Source organism: Mytilus trossulus, chromosome 8 (assembly GCF_036588685.1).
Source record: "Mytilus trossulus isolate FHL-02 chromosome 8, PNRI_Mtr1.1.1.hap1, whole genome shotgun sequence".
In the NCBI taxonomy this organism is placed as follows: domain Eukaryota; kingdom Metazoa; phylum Mollusca; class Bivalvia; order Mytilida; family Mytilidae; genus Mytilus; species Mytilus trossulus.
Window position 1 is genome coordinate 11,350,118 of NC_086380.1, and position 19,502 is coordinate 11,369,619.

At 35.1% G+C, this 19,502-nt stretch overlaps 1 protein-coding gene across 1 annotated transcript; it reads left to right on the forward strand.

Annotated features, from left to right (window-relative positions):
- The first annotated feature begins 704 nt into the window (after positions 1-704).
- Positions 705-19,179, forward strand: LOC134681650 (baculoviral IAP repeat-containing protein 3-like). The gene is made up of 8 exons (XM_063541304.1): positions 705-1,019; positions 3,862-3,957; positions 4,856-5,002; positions 11,436-11,605; positions 12,211-12,259; positions 14,356-14,460; positions 17,311-17,361; positions 18,807-19,179. The coding sequence occupies exons 1-8, from the start codon at positions 1,001-1,003 to the stop codon at positions 19,169-19,171; spliced, it is 1,002 nt and encodes a 333-aa protein (XP_063397374.1). The 5' UTR covers positions 705-1,000; the 3' UTR covers positions 19,172-19,179.
- Positions 19,180-19,502: the final 323 nt, after the last annotated feature.

Genomic DNA, 19,502 nt, shown 5'->3' on the forward strand with positions numbered 1-19,502 from the left:
TGAGGTCTGGAGCTGGCATGTCAGTTAACTGCATATGCTAGTAGTCTGTTGTTATTTATGTATTATTGTCATTTTATTTATTTTCTTTAGTTACATCTTTTGACATCGGACTCGGACTTCTCTTGAACTGAATTTTAATGTGCGTATTGCTATTCTTTTACTTTTCTACATTGGCTAGAGGTATAGGGGAGGGTTGAGATCTCATAAACATGTTTAACCCCGCCGCAATTTTCCGCCTGTCCTAAGTCAGGAGCGTCTGGCCTTTGTTAGTCTTGTATGATTTTAAATTTTAGTTTCTTGTGTATAATTCGGAGTTTAGTATGACGTCCATTATCACTGTAATATTATGCATATTTTTAGGGGCCAGCTGAAGGACACCTACGGGTGCGGGAATTCTCGCTACATCGAAGACCCATTGGTTGCCTTCGGTTGTTGTCTGCTCTATGGTCGGGTGGTTGTTAAAATTGTTTTCTTTTGCATATTCTTTTAATATTTATTAGGAAAAAGTCATTTTAATAAAAAAAAAAATGTTTTCTTGTCGCTTCTTGACGCTTTTTGTCGCTGAAATTCTTTTTGTCGCTAATTAGTGAGACCAAAAAAATGGGAGTGTGAACCACCGGAAGTCATTTAGTACTTCCGTAGATTTGCAACTCTCGTTTCAAACGAGACCTAAACAAATCAACATGCAAGAATCCAGTTAGTTTGTGAAAAAGTAAAAATAATACAATTTTTCAGAAAAAAATTCGATAGACATACCAACAGTGTATACTTATTGCAATCAGGGGTGATACGATGCCTAAAAATCTACATACATATAACTGTTTTGGAGGAAAATAACTGTTTACTGTACGGGGACATCACTCATCAGTGTACATTGTAAAAACGAGCAGGTCCCTGTGCAGAGACATAAACGTGTATGGTTATTATATAACCATATAACAGTGTACCTTAAGTTACTAGCAAAGATCTCACGAATTTTTTTAGCAAGGAAGAAAATCTAATGGCCATGCAGCATCCTGGTTAGTTAAATTATTATTATAAAATATTGGTCAGATCTGACACCTAATACTAGTTCAAATGATACACCTTATTGCAATTTGTTCCCCATTACTGTACATCACCCAGGTCCCTGTAAAATTTCTACATCATGATGCAAAATATTTGTCACCACAATGGAAACTTTAGTGATTGTGGTATGTCGTCATTAGTTCAAGCAGAACAGATTCATCGGTCAGAGCTCTGGGAATAGTGATGAGGTGTATTTATGATGTCTAAGTCTTGCAAGACTTTTAAAAAAAAGATTCTGTGATGTCTAAGGAAGGTGTCACAAAAAAATTGAAAAAGCCTTACAAGACGTTATTTTTTCCTAGCTACATGTATATATAGCTGACCTTAGACTTGCTACAATTCCCTTTCTAATATTTTTCTCTTACTAATATATATGTTTACTGATAAGTGCCAGCCTACTGATTGCCCTTGGAGAAGGCCTTCCTCCTGCAGACTTCAGTATAATTGTAATCTCCTAGCTATAGCAGTAAAATTATTAAAGGGGCAAAATTGAAAAAAAATAATAATTATTAGGAAGGGACATGTAGCAAGTCTAAGCTGACCTGAGAATCTGTCCTGCTTGAACTATCATTGACTATTGACATCATACAACAACCACTTTTCCAATGTGGCTTCAGATATTTTGTATTATTACGAAACATATTATGGGAACCTGTGTGATGTCCAGTAATGGCAGACAAAACAAAAGCGAGAATGTGTATTATTTGAACTAACACGTACATGTAACTTGCTTTTGTCCGATCCCTTTGTTTAAATGTACATTTGATATTTGAACAATAAAATATTTTGAATTGAACATGTAACTTGCTATTTTTATTTTAGCTTTTGACCACAGAAGTCAGTACAGTCGTGTGCACCCTCTTATCATGCTTATGTTTGATCTCATATACAAGTTGTATAATACAACAAATGAAAAGTATGTCGAACTATTCATACTGCCAAATTGACCAAAACCAACTTGTCCGACCTTTCTACTGCTGCATGCAGAGGCTGATTTAGGTAGCAATACACAGTTAGAAGTTTAGTTTCGCATTATGGCCCCTGTGAATTTTTTTAATATGAAACTTTTTGTACAGTATATACATGTAGGGGTAAAATGTAGACTTTGGCTTATATTTCTGAAATCGAAGCATTTAGAGCAAATCTGACATTCATATACATGTGTACATGGAGTAAAATTGTTTATTGTCGGTGAAGATGTATCTGCCCTGTAATTTTCACACAAATTTAACAACCCGTTGTTGAGTTGCTAATAGTAATTTTAAGGAAATTTTGCAGTTTTTGGTTATTATCTTGAATACAGATACAGTAGAGATAAACTGTAAACAGCAATAAAATCATAATGTTCAGCAAAGTAAGATCTACAAATAAGTTAAACATGACCAAAATTGTCAGTTGACCTCTAATGGAGTAATTTGTAAATTATGTAAATTTTCCCTTGAAACTACTGAGCCAAGTTCATTATACATGTTATAGATAGAGAAAATTTTAAACAGCAAGAATTTGCAGTAAAGTAAATTTGACAAACACATCATCACCAAAGCATTATTTTCTTATGAATTCTATTCTATTATATATTTGTTTAGGGTCCAGCTGAAGGACGCCTCCGGGTGCGGGAATTTCTCCCTACATTGAAGACCTGTTGGTGACCTTCTGCTGTTGTTTTTTTCTATGGTCGGGTTGTTGTCTCTTTTACACATTCCCCATTTCCATTCTCAATTCTATCATCTATTATGTATGTCCTTTGTTTAGTATGATCATAAACAAAGGTAAGCGACACAGGCTGAGGACTCTTTAGGGTCTCTTGTTGTTTATGAAATATTGGTGATCTTTTGACATTTTTATTTAACCATTTTCATGATTTTTATTTGTAAGAGTTATTGGACTTTGACTTGTTTCTGCAAACTTTTGTTCATGATTTCCCACACTTTCTTTCATGTACTTGTAGTCTATGTATAATATAGAGATCCATACCAGTATACTTTTACTTACATGACTTAACAATGCTTAAGTTGCTGAAAAATCACATTTACCTCAAAATGATAAGAATAACAGCAAAAATTAAAAAGCTAGAAGTACATGTATACTTTATAATGGTATATATATGGACATGCTTTACAACCCTATACTGTGTCAGTTTCATAGGATAGACATTTTGCTACAGAGTAGCAGTCTTTGGGCAATAATCATGAAAACTGAAAAAAAATACAAAAAAACTAAATGATGGGCTTTGCTCATAGTTGAAGGCTGTACAGTGATCTATAATTGTTAATGTTTGTGTCATTTTGTTCTTTTGTGGATAGTTGTCTCATTGGCAATCATACCACATCTTCTTTTTTATAAATGAATTCACCACTTCACTCCTTATCTTAATAGATACATGTTCTGTTCTGAAACAATCATACCACATCCCCTTATTTTATATGAACATGTGCATGCAAATGGCTTCTAGAGAGTGAATATGGATGAAACTTTGGCATAATCTTACTTTATAAAGTCTGTCTGTAATTATTGCAAAAGATTTTAAAGCATCATATTTTTCTAGGTGAGTAATTCAGGCAATTTTAATTTGCTGTATGGAAATGAATTTCTAAGAAAAGTCATCATTAAGGCTTTTATTGTCATCAATCTTAATACCGGTACATTTGTATGACCATCATCAGTCTAAGAATATTCACATAGTGATCAACATAGAATATACTGCTGAGCCATTGCACAAAAAATCATGGTACATGTACATGATGTAGATCTATAAAATTGAATAGTCAATAAAATTTTTTTAATTTATAACAGGTTCTGTGAATGATATTGGTATAGTCAGCTGGAGAACTAGGACTGGGACTGTACCATTTACCAATTTAACTGTTGATATATTGAATAGCCTCCCAGGTATGAATGCATAATTGTTTAATTATCAATGTCATGTTTTAACAATGCTTTTTCATGAAGTAAAATTAAAAATCAAAGAGATTACTTTTTATTCAGCCATGCTGGATCTACATGTATGTTAATTTTTGTAATGTGTAATATATAAGAGGCAGGCATTACCTGGGAATAATGACGAAGTCTATGATTTTTTAAGCTAATTCAAACATGTTTATTAAAGAAACAGAAATACTGTAACGTTTCCAATTTTGGTTCTGTTGTAAGGTATTTAGTTGTGACATTATTAAAAGTAATATCGGTATATTGATGATGTACTGCCTCTTAATACTAAATAATAGATTCAGTGATCACTTACATTTGTGAGCTTGAAATTAAAGATACTACATGTACAGACACAGATAAATCTGCTTCATCATGTTCATATTTAGACCTTTTTATCGAAATGACTACGTATACTGATGGTAGGTTGAATACCAAAATTTATGACAAACACACAGATGATTTTAATTTTCCTACAGTCAACTATCCATTTCTGTGTAGCAACACCCCAGCAGCACCAGCATATGGAGTATATGTGTCTCAATTTATATGCTACTCTTAGAGTTAGCCCAAAGTATGTTGATCTTGTTGAAAGAGGAATACTGCTTTCTCAAAAGTTGTTAAGACAGGGATATATTATCAATCAAACAAATTAAGGTCATCACTCAAGAAATTTTATATGCCATAAACAAGGATTTGTATAGTAAGAAGGCTTCTGACTACAAATCCTTGCCATAATCAGGAGAAGATTATATTTAATTGTTCTATGTTCTGAAGCTACTGATTATTTTTGAAAGCATTCAATAAACCTTAAAGGCCTTTTAATATGTGTGTGCTATGATTAATAATTTATGTTTTTCAGGGCAAATAATACCAGTGCATCAATCAACAGCTGAAGAATGTCCACAGTATTCCACTTATGTTGAATTAGATGTCAGACAACATACATTCCGATTTAGGCAATTTAATGGTCCAGCACGCCAGGATTTAGCAAATGCAGGATTTTTTGGTTGGTAAAGTTTCTGCCTATAAAAAGTTCTACAATCATAATGTTGCAATGAAAATTTACGCATTAGGTCAGAGAACAGAATTATCGTTCTTTGATTTCTGTTGTCTTTAAATATAGTCATTAGTTTAAGCATATATATTTATAGTGGATTGGGAAACAAGTTTTGCAACATATATTTATCCCTTTCCACTTTGCGGGTATGAGTGCTGCCTTGTAGTGGCATTAGCCTGCTCTTTTTATAAATCTACAAGGGTATCTTTATTCATTTTCAATGATGTTAGTGTTGACAGTGTACAAAATGTTTGACGCAAACAACATTAACTAATCATTTACTAATATACTGTGTATTCATTTCAGGTATCAGTCATCCTTATTATTAAAGCTATAAACCTAGGAAGATGTTGACTCTCATTTATGACTGATACTCAACTAACAGCTTAACCACAGTGAATTTACAATGCCAGTTCTACAGTGCCCTATTGACGGCTGTAATTGGAAATCTCAGGACCTGGATGAAGCATTTGCTGCTGCTCTAACCACTGCTCTACAGATTCATGACAGAACCGTCCACCCACCTCTGGCTCAACCGTCAACGCACAAGTTAAAATTAGACCCACCGTCTATAGCCACAGGATGTGATCCAGATCAATGGTCTGCATTCACCAGACAGTGGAAGATGTATAAAACAGGGATGGCGATCACAGACAATGTCTTGCCTACAGCCCTTTTCTACTGCTGTGACACTAATCTGCGTACAGATATTATGCGTGACCTTCAAGGTGATGTTGCTAGTATGCTAGAGACAGATCTTTTAAAGGCAATCAAAAGGCTGGCTGTCAAAGAAGAAAGCACACTAGTCCAACGCATAAAATTGAACAGGATGACTCAATCACCTGGTTCAAATATCAGAACTTTTTTGGCCAGTCTCAGAGGCCAAGCATCACTGTGCCAGTATAAAGCAACGTGTAAAGAATTAGGTTGCAACCATATATTTGACTATAGTGATGAGATTATAAAAGACAATTTAGTAAGAGGTATTGCAGACCCAGAAATTATGTCTGACCTGCTAGGTGACTCCAAGACAGATAGAACATTAGAAGAGACTGTGTCATTTATTGCTCAGAAAGAGCAGGGTAAAGTCACAAGGAGTGCAGTAGGAGATTCAGCTAGTGCTATAAGTGCCACATGTAATACTCAGAAGCGACCGCAAGCAGCTGGAGCCAAATGTTGGGCTTGTGGTGGTCCTGCTCATGGACAGAGGAATGATCGCAAGGCCAGGTCTAGATTCTGTGAAGCTTGGACATTCACATGTTCTAAATGTACAGTCAAAGGTCATTACACCAAATCTTGCAGCAAGTGCACTACCTGTGGCGTATGGGGCCACCGTGATGCATCTTCTAGAATCTGCACTCAAGGTAAGGGCCACAGGAACGTGTCCAATCAAGGGAAATCAACTAAAGATCAAGAACAAGAACAAGTTGGTTATATCTATGAGCAGCTGTGCACTACATCTGAACAGACGAACCAAGTATCACGTCTTGAACATCACATATTTGATGGACACTGGGTGGCTAGACCCTCAAAACCCCACCCAATGCTCCTGGTGAACATGACACCCCTACCTGAGGACCATTCATCGTTTGGACATCCCATTCAAGACACTTCTCAGCTTAAGACAATCACTATGTCCATGGTGGCTGATACAGGATGCCAGAGTTCAATCATACCTTTACAATCTGCAAACAGTCTTGGCATAACAGAAAAGGATCTCCTTCCAGTAAAACTTGTGATGCGTGGAGCTATAAAGGAAGACCTCGGTGTAATTGGAGCAGTCGCAGTAAGTGTTACTACAAAAGACACTACTAGCAGTGCCATGTCAACACGTTTATTGTGTTATGTCTCTGATACCATGGAAAGAGCTTTCATTTGCAGAGAAGCACTCATATCTCTGGGAATTATTCACACCAACTTTCCTAATGTATCAACAGTCACATCTCCAAACATTGCTGCAGCTATGGAAAGCTCTGAAGATGTAACCTGCTCTTGTCCTAGACGTCGACCTTCACCACCACCTATTCCCACATCTTTACCACCCGGTCTGAAGGCCACAGAGGAACATGTAGAGTCACTAAAAGAGTGGCTTCTTGATTACTATGGTGCTACAACATTTAATGTATGTGAACATCAACCTCTACCACTTATGAATTGTGAGCCTCTTCAACTCCATGTTGATCCTAATGCCACACCCGTAGCTGTCCACAAACCAGCACTTGTTCCTATCCATTGGCAGGATAAAGTTTATGCTGATCTTGAGAGGGATGTTCGCATTGGTGTACTGGAACAAGTAAGTCAAAACACACCTACAACTTGGTGCTCAAGAATGGTTGTAACCAGCAAGTCGGATGGCACTCCAAGGCGGACAGTAGACCTACAACCACAAAATCGACATTCTGTTCGGCAAACACATCATGTCCCAAGTCCTTTTCATCTAGCTGACCGTGTCCCTCAAGGTATGAAAAAAACAGTGACAGACGCTTGGAATGGGTACCACTCAGTGCCTATTCGTGAAGAAGATCGCCATTTCACAACATTCATCACACCATGGGGGCGCTACAGGTACAAGGTTGCTCCACAGGGATTTATGGCCAGCGGTGACGCTTACAATCAACGATTTGATGCTATAATATCAAACTTCAACGACAAGGTAAAATGTGTGGATGACACATGTATGTGGGCGAACTCCATTGAAGCAGCATTTTTTCAGGCATGTGAATGGTTCGACCTGTGTGCTCGTAACGGCATTACATTAAACCCAAAGAAGTTTCAATTTGCTCAAGACACTGTCAATTTTGCAGGACTTACAATCACCCCAACAAACATACGACCAAGTACTAAGTTCCTAGATGCAATTAGCAACTTCCCAACACCAACTGACATTACTGGTGCAAGAGCTTGGTTTGGGCTCATAAACCAAGGAGCATATGCATTTGCAATGGCAAGACAAATGAAACCTTTTCGTGCTCTATTGAAACCATCCACCACATTCTGCTGGACAAATGAATTAGACGAAGTATTTCACAAGTCAAAAGAGATCATTATCCAGGAGATGAAGGAAGGTGTTCGTCTTTTTGACCCTGCTCGTATGACATGCCTAGCTACCGACTGGTCTGTTGACGGAATTGGATTCTTTTTGATGCAGAAGTACTGTCAGTGCTCAAGTAAAACCCCTACCTGCTGTAATGACGGTTGGAAACTATGTCTAGTTGGCAGCAGATTCACACATCCAGCAGAAAGTAGATATGCTCCTATTGAAGGTGAGGCCTTGGCTGTTGTGTATGCACTTCACCAAACACGCTACTATGTTCTTGGCTGCAAAGACCTTCTTGTTGCAACTGACCACAAGCCACTACTACAGATTCTGAACGATCGATCACTCACAGACATCGACAACAGGCGACTTCTCAACCTCAAAGAGAAAACTTTAGGGTACAGATTTACAATTCTTCATGTACCAGGCAGAAAGAACCTTGGGCCAGATGCAGCGTCACGGTATCCTGTTGGACCACCAGATCGTCTGAACTTACCTGGTGAAGCACCTGAACTTGATTCCCTAGTTAACATGACTGCTCATTATCATTCAGATACACTTACCAGTCTATGTCTACATACAGAGGATAATGATACAGCTAATGACGCCTCCACAGTCGCTGCTGCCACTTGTGCCTTGAATGCTGTTATCACAGTTGTTACTTGGAACATGGTTCGTGAGGCCACTGCATCAGACCCTACATTTGTAAATCTAATCAGGCAGCTGGAAGCAGGGTTCCCAGAAGACCACAAGGAGCTACCAACAGACTTGCGTCCTTACCATCGCTTTGCATCCAGTTTATGCACCGTGGATGGTGTAGTTCTTATGGGCCAACGAATTGTTATACCTCCAGCTCTTCGCAAACCAGTACTCAATGCTTTACATGCAGCCCACCAAGGAGTCAGCGCTATGCGTGCGAGGGCCATGGACTCTGTATATTGGCCTGAGATCACAGTAGATATTGCCCAGGTGAGAGACCAATGTGTTCACTGCCATCAGATGGCTAAGTCAAACCCTATGCAGCCACCATCTGATATTACACCTCCAGATTATCCATTCCAGATGATTTGCAGTGACTACTTCACATATAACAGTAATGACTATGTAGTTATTGTTGACAGGTATTCAAACTGGCCAATGGTATACAAGTCTGAATCAGGTGCCGAAGGACTTGTCAAGAGACTTCGTGAGACGTTCGTGACATTTGGAATCCCAGAAGAATTGACGTCTGATGGAGGTCCACAGTTCACAGCAGGGAAGACTCAAGAGTTTTTAAAGGCCTGGGGAGTTCGTCATAGACTTTCATCAGTTGCAAACCCACACGCTAACTGCAGGGCTGAGATAGCGGTAAAAACAGTAAAACGCATGCTGGTGGACAACATTACTGCTGTTGGATCTCTGGATGTTGACAAATTCCAGAGAGCCTTACTAATGTACAGAAATTCTATTGACCCAGAGACAAAAGCATCACCAGCATTGATTCTGTTTGGACGACCCATTCGTGATGCCATTCCCATTCTGATGGGTAGATATTCTCCACATGAAACATGGACTGAGTTAATGTCTCACCGAGAGATGGCTCTTGCCAAACGTCATTCAAGGGAACATGAACGGTGGAATGAACACACTCATCACCTGCCAACACTACAGGTTGGAGATCATGTATACATACAGAACTTGGTAGGCAACCATCCCAGAAGATGGGAACGTACAGGAACAGTTGTTGAAGTACGCCAATACCACCAGTATGTTATACGTGTAGATGGCACAGGCCGAGTAACTATCCGCAACCGCCAACACCTTCGAAAGTTCACTCCTTTTCAAACCAACCAAACACATGGTACTTTGATGGCACCTACTGCAGTTCAACATCCAGAAGTGATCTTGAGTTCTCCATCTACACCCAAGACAACACAGCCACAAGTACCCAAGATTCCAGTGTCTTTATCACCAACAAGAATCTTAAGTCAACCAGCTGCATTGAATGAGACACCAATTATAGTCCCCACTCAAAAACAGGGTACACAGACTCAGACAATTCAACAGCCTTCACAAATAGATTTGGACCAGTCATTCCACCAGACCCCTGAACCAGATGTACCTTCAATGTCTAGAGTACCACGTGCTCTATCCCGTCTTCAGCCACATAATAAAGCTGGAGAAAAGGAACTATTGACACCACGAAGACCGAGCCGCCGCAACACAACAGAACATAACATTGATGAATCAGGAACTGATTAATGAGATATGCAAAGACATTTATAAGTGAATCTAGAGACTTTGCGTTTAAAATTGTGAAAGGACACCATACACTTAAAATTGTGAAAGGACACTATATGTTTCAAATTGTGAAAGGACACCATACGTTTAAAATTGTGAAAGGACACCATACATTTAAAATTGTGAAAGGACACCATATGTTTAAAATTGTGAAAGGACACCATACGTTTAATCTTGTTCGCTTCCGGATGACTTTAACAGAACATTCCTGAAGATCTATTTTCTAATAGACTTGACTTGGTTTAAGTTTTTTTTTTCGTATACAAAAAACTTGTCCCCCGGGGAGGAGATAACTAATCATTTACTAATATACTGTGTATTCATTTCAGGTATCAGTCATCCTTATTATTAAAGCTATAAACCTAGGAAGATGTTGACTCTCATTTAAACATGAACAAAAAATTCATACAATTTCAAAATTCATTTCTTTATTTTTTATTCATGGAGTATTAAAAAAGGTGATGAAACTAAATCATGATGACAAGTAGTGATTTGGTCCAGTTACTATTTTTTTTGATTAAAGCTGTTAAGCAGGTGTAATTTTTTTTTTAATTTGAATTGATTGTCTTAACGAAATGCACTTCAAAATAACTTGACTTGTGTTCTTGGGCCATTTGGGAGATCAACACAAAAAAAAATCAATGACACATATGAACAACCACTCTGTCTAACTTTGCTATGTGTGTATGCAATGATATAAAGATAGTTGATGGGAAGACTATCTTCCAAAATATGTGAATGTTTATGACAAAAGTTAAATCACAAAAATACTGAACTCTGAGGAAAATTCAAACGGAAAGTCACTTATCAAATGGCAAAATCAAATGATAAAATACATCAAACAAATGGACAACAATTGTCATATTCCTGTCTTGGTACAGTGTATTCATTAGATGTAAAAAAAAATATGAACAAAGGGAAATAACTCAATATAAAAATTTATAATCTTGGCTAAATGCATTTCGATAGATTAATTTAAAATTTATGTTTTTTAAGTGTAAGAACTTTGAATGTTTATTGCCACACACAGACATGATATAATCTTCCATTTTGCTTAATTTTCAGCTTTTAGGAATACACACAATGAAGATAGTGTCTGTTGCTTCTGTTGTGGGGTTGTTCTTACTAACTGGGCTGAAGATGATGATCCATGGGTAGAACATGCATGGTGGTTTCCACAATGTAGATTTTTAAAGGAGAGCAAGGGTGAAAGATTTATTCAGTCTGTACAATTGGTAAGTAATAAAACAAGTTGGAGTGTACTGTTTTCCTGCCATTAACCTAAATACTTGATTTTAAGTCAAGAGGTCAAAACTGTCAAAAAAGGAAAATTTATAAGACAAAATTTCCAAATAAACTTATGAACTAATGAAAGTTCAAATGTTGCCTTTCCTTATAATAATTTGAGTAGATGATTGATAAAAGTTTAAATTTTGCTAATACAATGTAATATAAGAGCCAACAGGACAAAGATCAAAGACACTATTTCATATTAGTTTTTGGGTCAACCCAAGAGCACTGTACAAGTTGTTAAAAGGGTTATATAGGGAAACAGGTTAATGTATTGAGGCTTGAGTTTCTCTTGATTGATTGGAGTGAAAATTATACAGGTAAATGATGTAGAGAGGGGGATACACCTATAGATTGGTGTCAAAAGATCAAGGTCAATTTTACTTTAAAATGGATACAGGCAAAAACTACTTAATAACAGTACTTTACTTGTCCCTACAAGCAACTATTATTTTTAACTTTAAAACTGTTGAAATGAAAATGTTGTTTTCATTAAATGTGAAGTTAACCTTCTTTCATCTTTAGTCTTGTTCCTTTTTTTTCATACCAGCAGACACTAGACACATGTAGATTTTTCGAAAGAGAACACACTGTAATGAGTAAGTAATTAAATTTACAGCAGTGATTTACAGTGCACAATACTTCTCGAACATAAAGTATAGTGATCGATTATTTTTTTTGGAACCACAAAATAATATATATAAAACATAGCTGGTATAGTTATTCATATGCAAATAAATAATTTAACCTCTTTCAATTATTAAACCCCTTAGCTATAGATGGATTACACATATGCTAGGCATGTTCAGCAAATAAAAGGAAAAGAATGTCAACAATGAAAGTGAAACAACTTGGTAAACACTAAACATATAAAAAAAGAAGATGTGGTATGATTGCCAATGAGACAACTATCCACAAAAGACCAAAATGACACAAACATTAACAACTATAGGTCACTGTACGGCCTTCAACAACGATCAAAGCCCATACCGCATAGTCAGCTATAAAAGGCCCCTATAAGACAATGTAAAACAATTCAAACGAGAAAACTAACAGACTTATTTATGTAAAAAAATGAACAAAAAAACAAATATGTAACACATAAACAAACAACAACCACTGAATTACAGGCTCCTGACTTCTTCAAAATTGATGGTTTCCACAGAAAATGTGATTTAAGAATTATATACAATTATGGCCAGTAGAAAAGGTAAATATCCGAAACTGTCAACACAAAAAGGTTATTTCAGTGAGGGCGCAGCCCAAAGTGAAATAGATTTTATGGGTTGACTATTTTTTATATTTATCGCTTCTAAGAGGCCTAAATTTGTTTTATTATACTGAACTGCAGGGGAAGGGCCTTTTTAATCAATGAAACACACATACATGTACCTTACTTTACTAACAAACACAAGTCAGAAGTTGACGTTTGAAAATACATTATGTCTCAGAATTTCTCATATATATATGACATTATACATTGTTATATACATTTATATATGTACAACGAATGTAGAATCTTTTTTTTGAATATTGGTGGCTCTGAAAAGGACAATTTACAAGAGATATCATCCACACTTGCTGCATGTCCAAAGCCTTATTTTCTCATCTCTAGATAGACTTTCTGTAACGTGTACATTAATATTGCCATAATGTTTATTTACGTAAGGGACATCTTTTGCATGGGAGATAACTAGTTTAAAAATAAAGAAACTAAAACATAATAAGGTATAATAATCATGATAATAGGGGTAATTGCCCTTTAAAGAGATTGTTTACCAAATCAATATTTGGGCATTGATTTTAAAAACCAACATGGTCACCAAAGCTAAACATAGAGCATTAGGGTTAAAATGGAAGAATCCTATTATATATATTGAAAAAACTTAATATAAATACAGTTAATCTGAGATATCTATTATAATTGATTTTTCATGAAAGAATGAATATAGATTGTTACCAAAAAATATTAATATTTTTCCCATTTGTTATTACTTTATAATAATTTCTCAATTTACAATATGTTTTATCTCAGTTCTTCAATGGTCAAAGTGTATTCATGTGGTCAATATTCTTGTTAAAAAAGAGGGACGAAAGAAACCAGAGGGACGGTCAAACTCATAAATAAAAAATGATCTGACAAAGTCATGGCCAAAAATGAAAAGGACAAACAGACAATCAATATATAGTACACATGGCAAAACTAAAGAATAAACAACACAAACCCCTCCAAAAACTAGGGGTGATCTCAGGTGCTCTAGAAGGGTAAGCAGATCCTGCTCCACATGTGGCACCCATCATGTTGCTTATAAGATAACAAATCGCTAAATAGTCTAATTCAGTAGGTCACATTTATGAAAAGGAAGGGGATTGTAGTTACAATGTAAGGAACATTTGTCCCTTCTGAAAATCCTATTGTGACATTGTGTTTAAAGATCTGTTTGAAAATTATGGAAAAAGAAGGACAAAGTTTGTCTACATATCATCAAAAATTCATTAAAAAAGCAGATTCCACCACATTATCTCTGTGGTAAGCATCATGTTTTAAATTTGAAATTTATCTGTCTTGATCAGGGAAACATACCATCGTGAATGAGGCAGCCTGTAGAATTTATTGATATGTTTTATACACTAACGTGACTAATGGTTGTGGTAATTTTTTTGATTGTTAATATCTAAAATTGTCAATTTTTAGTTGGAAATAATGATGATATTACCCGAGAAGTAAAGGCAAAAATTGAAGCTAAGTTCCAGGAGGCTGATGTTGTTCTTGCCTTTAAGAAGTTTATTGAACAAAAAGGTATGTGTTTTGTGATATTTAGAAACTTCCAAAAACGTTTTAGTCTGATTTCTTTACTATTATTTCTGTATGTCCATCCATCAATTCATCAAATCAGTTTTTGTCTCACTTGGCAGAGTCAAAACGTGAGACATAGGTATGCTGTTTCTTGTGTTGACGGCAAAGATGTTGTTTAAAATTGAACACTTACACTTTTCTTGCATAACCCCATTACCCATGTTATCGATTAAATACCCAACACATACAGAAACAAATGTCATTAATTTTCAAAGATAAAAGTGTCAATAGGAACAATGAATTCTTAACTGGTAGGGGATTGTGTCATGAAATTCTCTCAGATGCTTGTTTATCTATATTTACATGGTTCAATGACTGACATGAATATTTTAAAATTTGCTTAAATTTCTATAAATTCCTATCTTAATTAAAATCTCTAGCTGTGTAAGTTTGATGTTTGTAGTTTGACCTTGAACTCACAAACTTTCAAATTTAATATTCACTCCTTATCATTTGTCAGGTGTTGCACTTTTGTTCATTAATATTATTACTCTCTTTATGCATAACCTTTGTTTTCTTATAGGTTAAAATCTGTAAACAAACGTTGTAAAAAACAAGTCTTCTTATGTATGCTGACTAATGTTGTCATGTTAAGCTAATGTAACAGATGTATGGCTCCTTTTAGCCTCTAGCCCTTCTTTTCCCCTAAAACATTGGGAGCATTTGATTCCATGCTTCTTTTGTGCACCTGAATTGCAAACAATAGAACATTAATACTTATAAAAACTTTCCATAATTTATTATGTATGTACATGTAACAACTTTGTAACCAATGTTAATCATAAAAAAAATTAACTGTTAAGAAAATGGCTTCATTGTACCATGAAATCTTTCTGGTTCTTAAAGGGCCTTAAAGCTATGAACTAAGCAACAAAACTCAAAATTGTTTTTATGCCCTACCTACAATAGAAGAGGGGCATTATGTTTTCTGGTCTGTGCATTCGCCAGTTCGTTCATCCGTTTAGCCGTGCATGCATGGGTATGTCTGTCCGGCTTCAGGTCAAAGGTTTTGTTCAAGTTAGTTTTTGATGAAGCTGAAGTCCTATCAACTTGTAACTTAGTTCACATGTTCCTTATGATATAATCTTTCTTATTTTAAAGCCAAATTCAACTTTTGACCCCAATTTCATGGTCCACTGAACATAGAAAATGAAAGTGCATGTTTCAGGTTAAAGTTTTTAGTCAAGGTAGTTTTAGATGAAGTTGAAGTCAAATCAACTTGAAACTTAGTACATATGTTCCCTATAGTATGATCTTTCTTATTGTATTGCCAAATTAGATTTTTTACCCAATTTCATGGTCCGTGGAACATGGAAAATGATAATGCAAGTGGGGCATCCCTGTATTTTGGACACATTCTTGTTGTTTTATGTTTCAAACATTAAGAAAAGTGAAATTGTTGTTTGCACAGAATGTGATTACAAGGTGGTAGTGATGTTAATTATTTGTATCAAGCTTTATATTGTAGGGGTAGACATTTTATACAGATACATGAGATAGTTGTATTGTAAAGTTTTGACTGTCATATGTCTATTGTCATTGACCTTATTATCATGATTCAGTGACTGTTTGAAAGAAAACAAATTATTGTGAATTTCTTATATGAGTAATGGGATAACTATATTTGATATATGGGTTATTGTTTAGGTCTAAATGATATTCAGTCACATGACCTCAGCCCTATTTTTTGTCAAGCATTGGGATAGTGATACGGCTACGGCGGCGGTGGTGGCGTTAGCTTACTTTTTAAAAGCTTTATATTTTAGAAGGTGGAATGCTTTGTATATGTGATGCCTTCTGATACAAAGTTTCTGTCAGTCACATGTCAAATGTCCTTGACCTCATTTTTATGGTTCAGTAAAATTGAAAATGGAAATGGGGAATGTGTCAAAGAGACAACAACCATAGAAAAAAACACAACAGCAGAAGGTCACCAACAGGTCTTCAATGTAGCGAGAAATTCCTGCACCCGGAGGCATCCTTCAGCTGGCCCCTAAAAAACATATACTAGTTCAGTGATAATGAACGCCATACTAATTTCCAAAAATCATAAGCATTACAAGCTCTTTAAGGACGATTTTTACCATTGTGTTTGCATTTTGCCTTATATGAGAAAAATCTAAAACTCTAAGTCACAAAAATGATAAGCAAGGCATGATCAATTATCAAGTTAATTTTGCCGTTTCAGTAAGGAGACTGTCACTCTTTATTTTGAAATTATTTTGCTCTCTTTTGTGTTTTTAGCAAGAACTAAAGAAGATAGTTAGAAAAAACAGGGATTTTTGTCATAAATTTTATTCTCTTCATTAAGATGAGAGTGTTTTTGTTGAATATGCCCATAGACAAAGGTGAAGGAAACAGGCTCCTTTAAATGTTAGGTTTACTTTGTTTGATGCATGGAATGATTGTAAGGTGTATATATCTGTCTATCTGACAGTGTTCCTACGAAGTCAGAGCTTGCTCTTGTATTCCTCATTGATTTGTCAATGTTTAATTAATTTTCCTGGTTTAGCCAGTGTTTGGTAAAAGAATTAAGGCTTGAAACCTTTAGGGTTGAACAGGCGTTCTACTTTCCAAGCCTCTCATGTCAACCATTTATTTTTAAACTGGAAACCTCTTTTTGCATTCACTGGGCAATGTTTTTTAGTTTTTCCTGTATGGGTTCAATTTATGATACTATAATATATATAGGACCACTTTATTTTACAGACAGGACATACACACATGTTGCATACAGTCAATCAGGACAGTAGAATTTTGTTGAATTATAATATAATTGATTTATCATTTCAGTTAGAAGACCATTTCTGGTGGAGTTCTATGAATTTATAAACAGTTGGGAAGGTATGCCTTCAAGAAAAAAGTCTTTTGGTAAATAATATTGCAAATCTTTTAGACCACATAGATTATTTTTTCGGTTATTTGGTTGCAAATATTTTGATAATTAAAAGAGATAGTGTAAATTAAATCGGAGATTTATGGAAAAGAAATTGTATGTGAGGGGGTATCATTATAAAAATAATTTGTGTGGCCTAATGCAATGTTATACTTTAAACATATATAAGCTATCACAAATTTCTTTGCTATCACAAATTGTGTTGCTTACCTGAAACTTAGAGTTATGATCTGATAATTATAATTCCAATTCAGCTAGTTGGAATCGTTCTGTCAACAATATACATGTGAGATAGTTATTTTATACCTTACCTTTATTGAAATGCATCATGGAAATAGAACTTCTGCAAATAAATATCAGTTCAGCTGTTAACCTATTTGAGGTTGATTAATCTCTATGCAAATAAAATCGAGTATTGTTATCAGGAATATGGCAAAGAGACACTAACCCTACCAAGTAGAAGTCAGAAACTATTTAAAAATAAAGTTGATTTAAGAACCCTGCAAAACGGAACAAATTAAACCTTTTATATTGTATTTGAATGTTCTAAAATCGATCAGAGTTCTATTCATGTACCGTACATGTTTATTTGCATTTGCATATATATATATATATATATATATAAAATGACTGAATAAATAGTCAACGATCAATCTTACAGGGCGATGGATCATGTAATATGATTCTGTACACTACAAAATATAATATATAACAAGTCAAAAAGGGTACAACAATATATATATATACAACTCGTCTAAACATCAACCCAACAATGTTACATCTGTAAATTTGCTTTCGCAAATTTTTGGTTCTTCCCTCGCCGGGATTGAACCCATGCTACTGCGAAAGCAAATTTACAGATCTAACATTGTTGGGTTGATGTTTAGACGAGTTGTATATACATTATGTACACAGCCATGTATCACCATCATTGATGGCGATCCGATGGATACATCTGTTGTAGGGTTGTCACTGACTCAGACGTACTTATATATATATATATATATATATATAAAAGATAGCATACTATCTGACGCAGCTCATATTTTATAAAAGATAGATATTTATCCTGACTTTTTGAAAGAGTGTGCAGTATTTTGCTGGTTTACCTCAATCTATTCTATTGGTAATTGTTTGCTCATCCTGGCATTAATTTGAGGTTTTGACATCATTCAGCATCTCATATGACCTGCATCCTTAATGCTAAAAGCAGGGAATAACTTTATATTTGGTAAGGTCATTATGCTTTAACAAGATTTTAACCTATTTTCTTCTATTTTGGGCCAACTATTTGGTGGGTAAACAGGTCAAAATTATGAAGTACACATAACAAAAAAAGAGAATGTAATAAGCAAACAATTATTATGTTGTTGTACATTATATTTACTTGTAGATACACTTATAAATGAGAACATAAAGTACAGACAGGAAAATAGAGGTGTCAGAGATGAAAACAGAGCTGTGAAAGATGAAATTAGGGTTGTTAAAGATGAAAATAGAACTGTGAAAGATGAAAATAGGGTTGTTAAAGATGAAATTAGGGTTGTTAAAGATGAAAATAGGGTTGTTAAAGATGAAATTAGAGTTGTTAAAGATGAAAATAGAACTGTGAAAGATGAAAATAGATCTGTGAACAATAATAAAAGTGCTGTTGAAGAAGAAAACATGGTTCTAAGAGATGAAAAGACAGCTCTTCAAGAAGAAGTTAGGAGGCTTGAGCAACGTATTGCCCAACTTGAGAGATCTCCATCATCATGATATAATCATTGGTCATGATATTTCTAAAATGGTAAGTTACATACTATATATATATATATATAAATATTAGACATGAAAATGCATGACTGTTGGAGACTGATTTGTATGTGAAATTTTATAGATCAAATCAAAAGATTAAAATTTATTGACATAATTATATAACATTGTTCTTGACAACACCAGCTATATCCAATACACAAACCAAATTAAAAAAATATGACTCTTAATCCAAGGGACAAAAATGATAATAGGAAGTGCTTAAAATATTTTAATTTGAATTTATTTTTAACCAGATCATCATAAGAATATTGTTAACCTGTCATCATCAAAG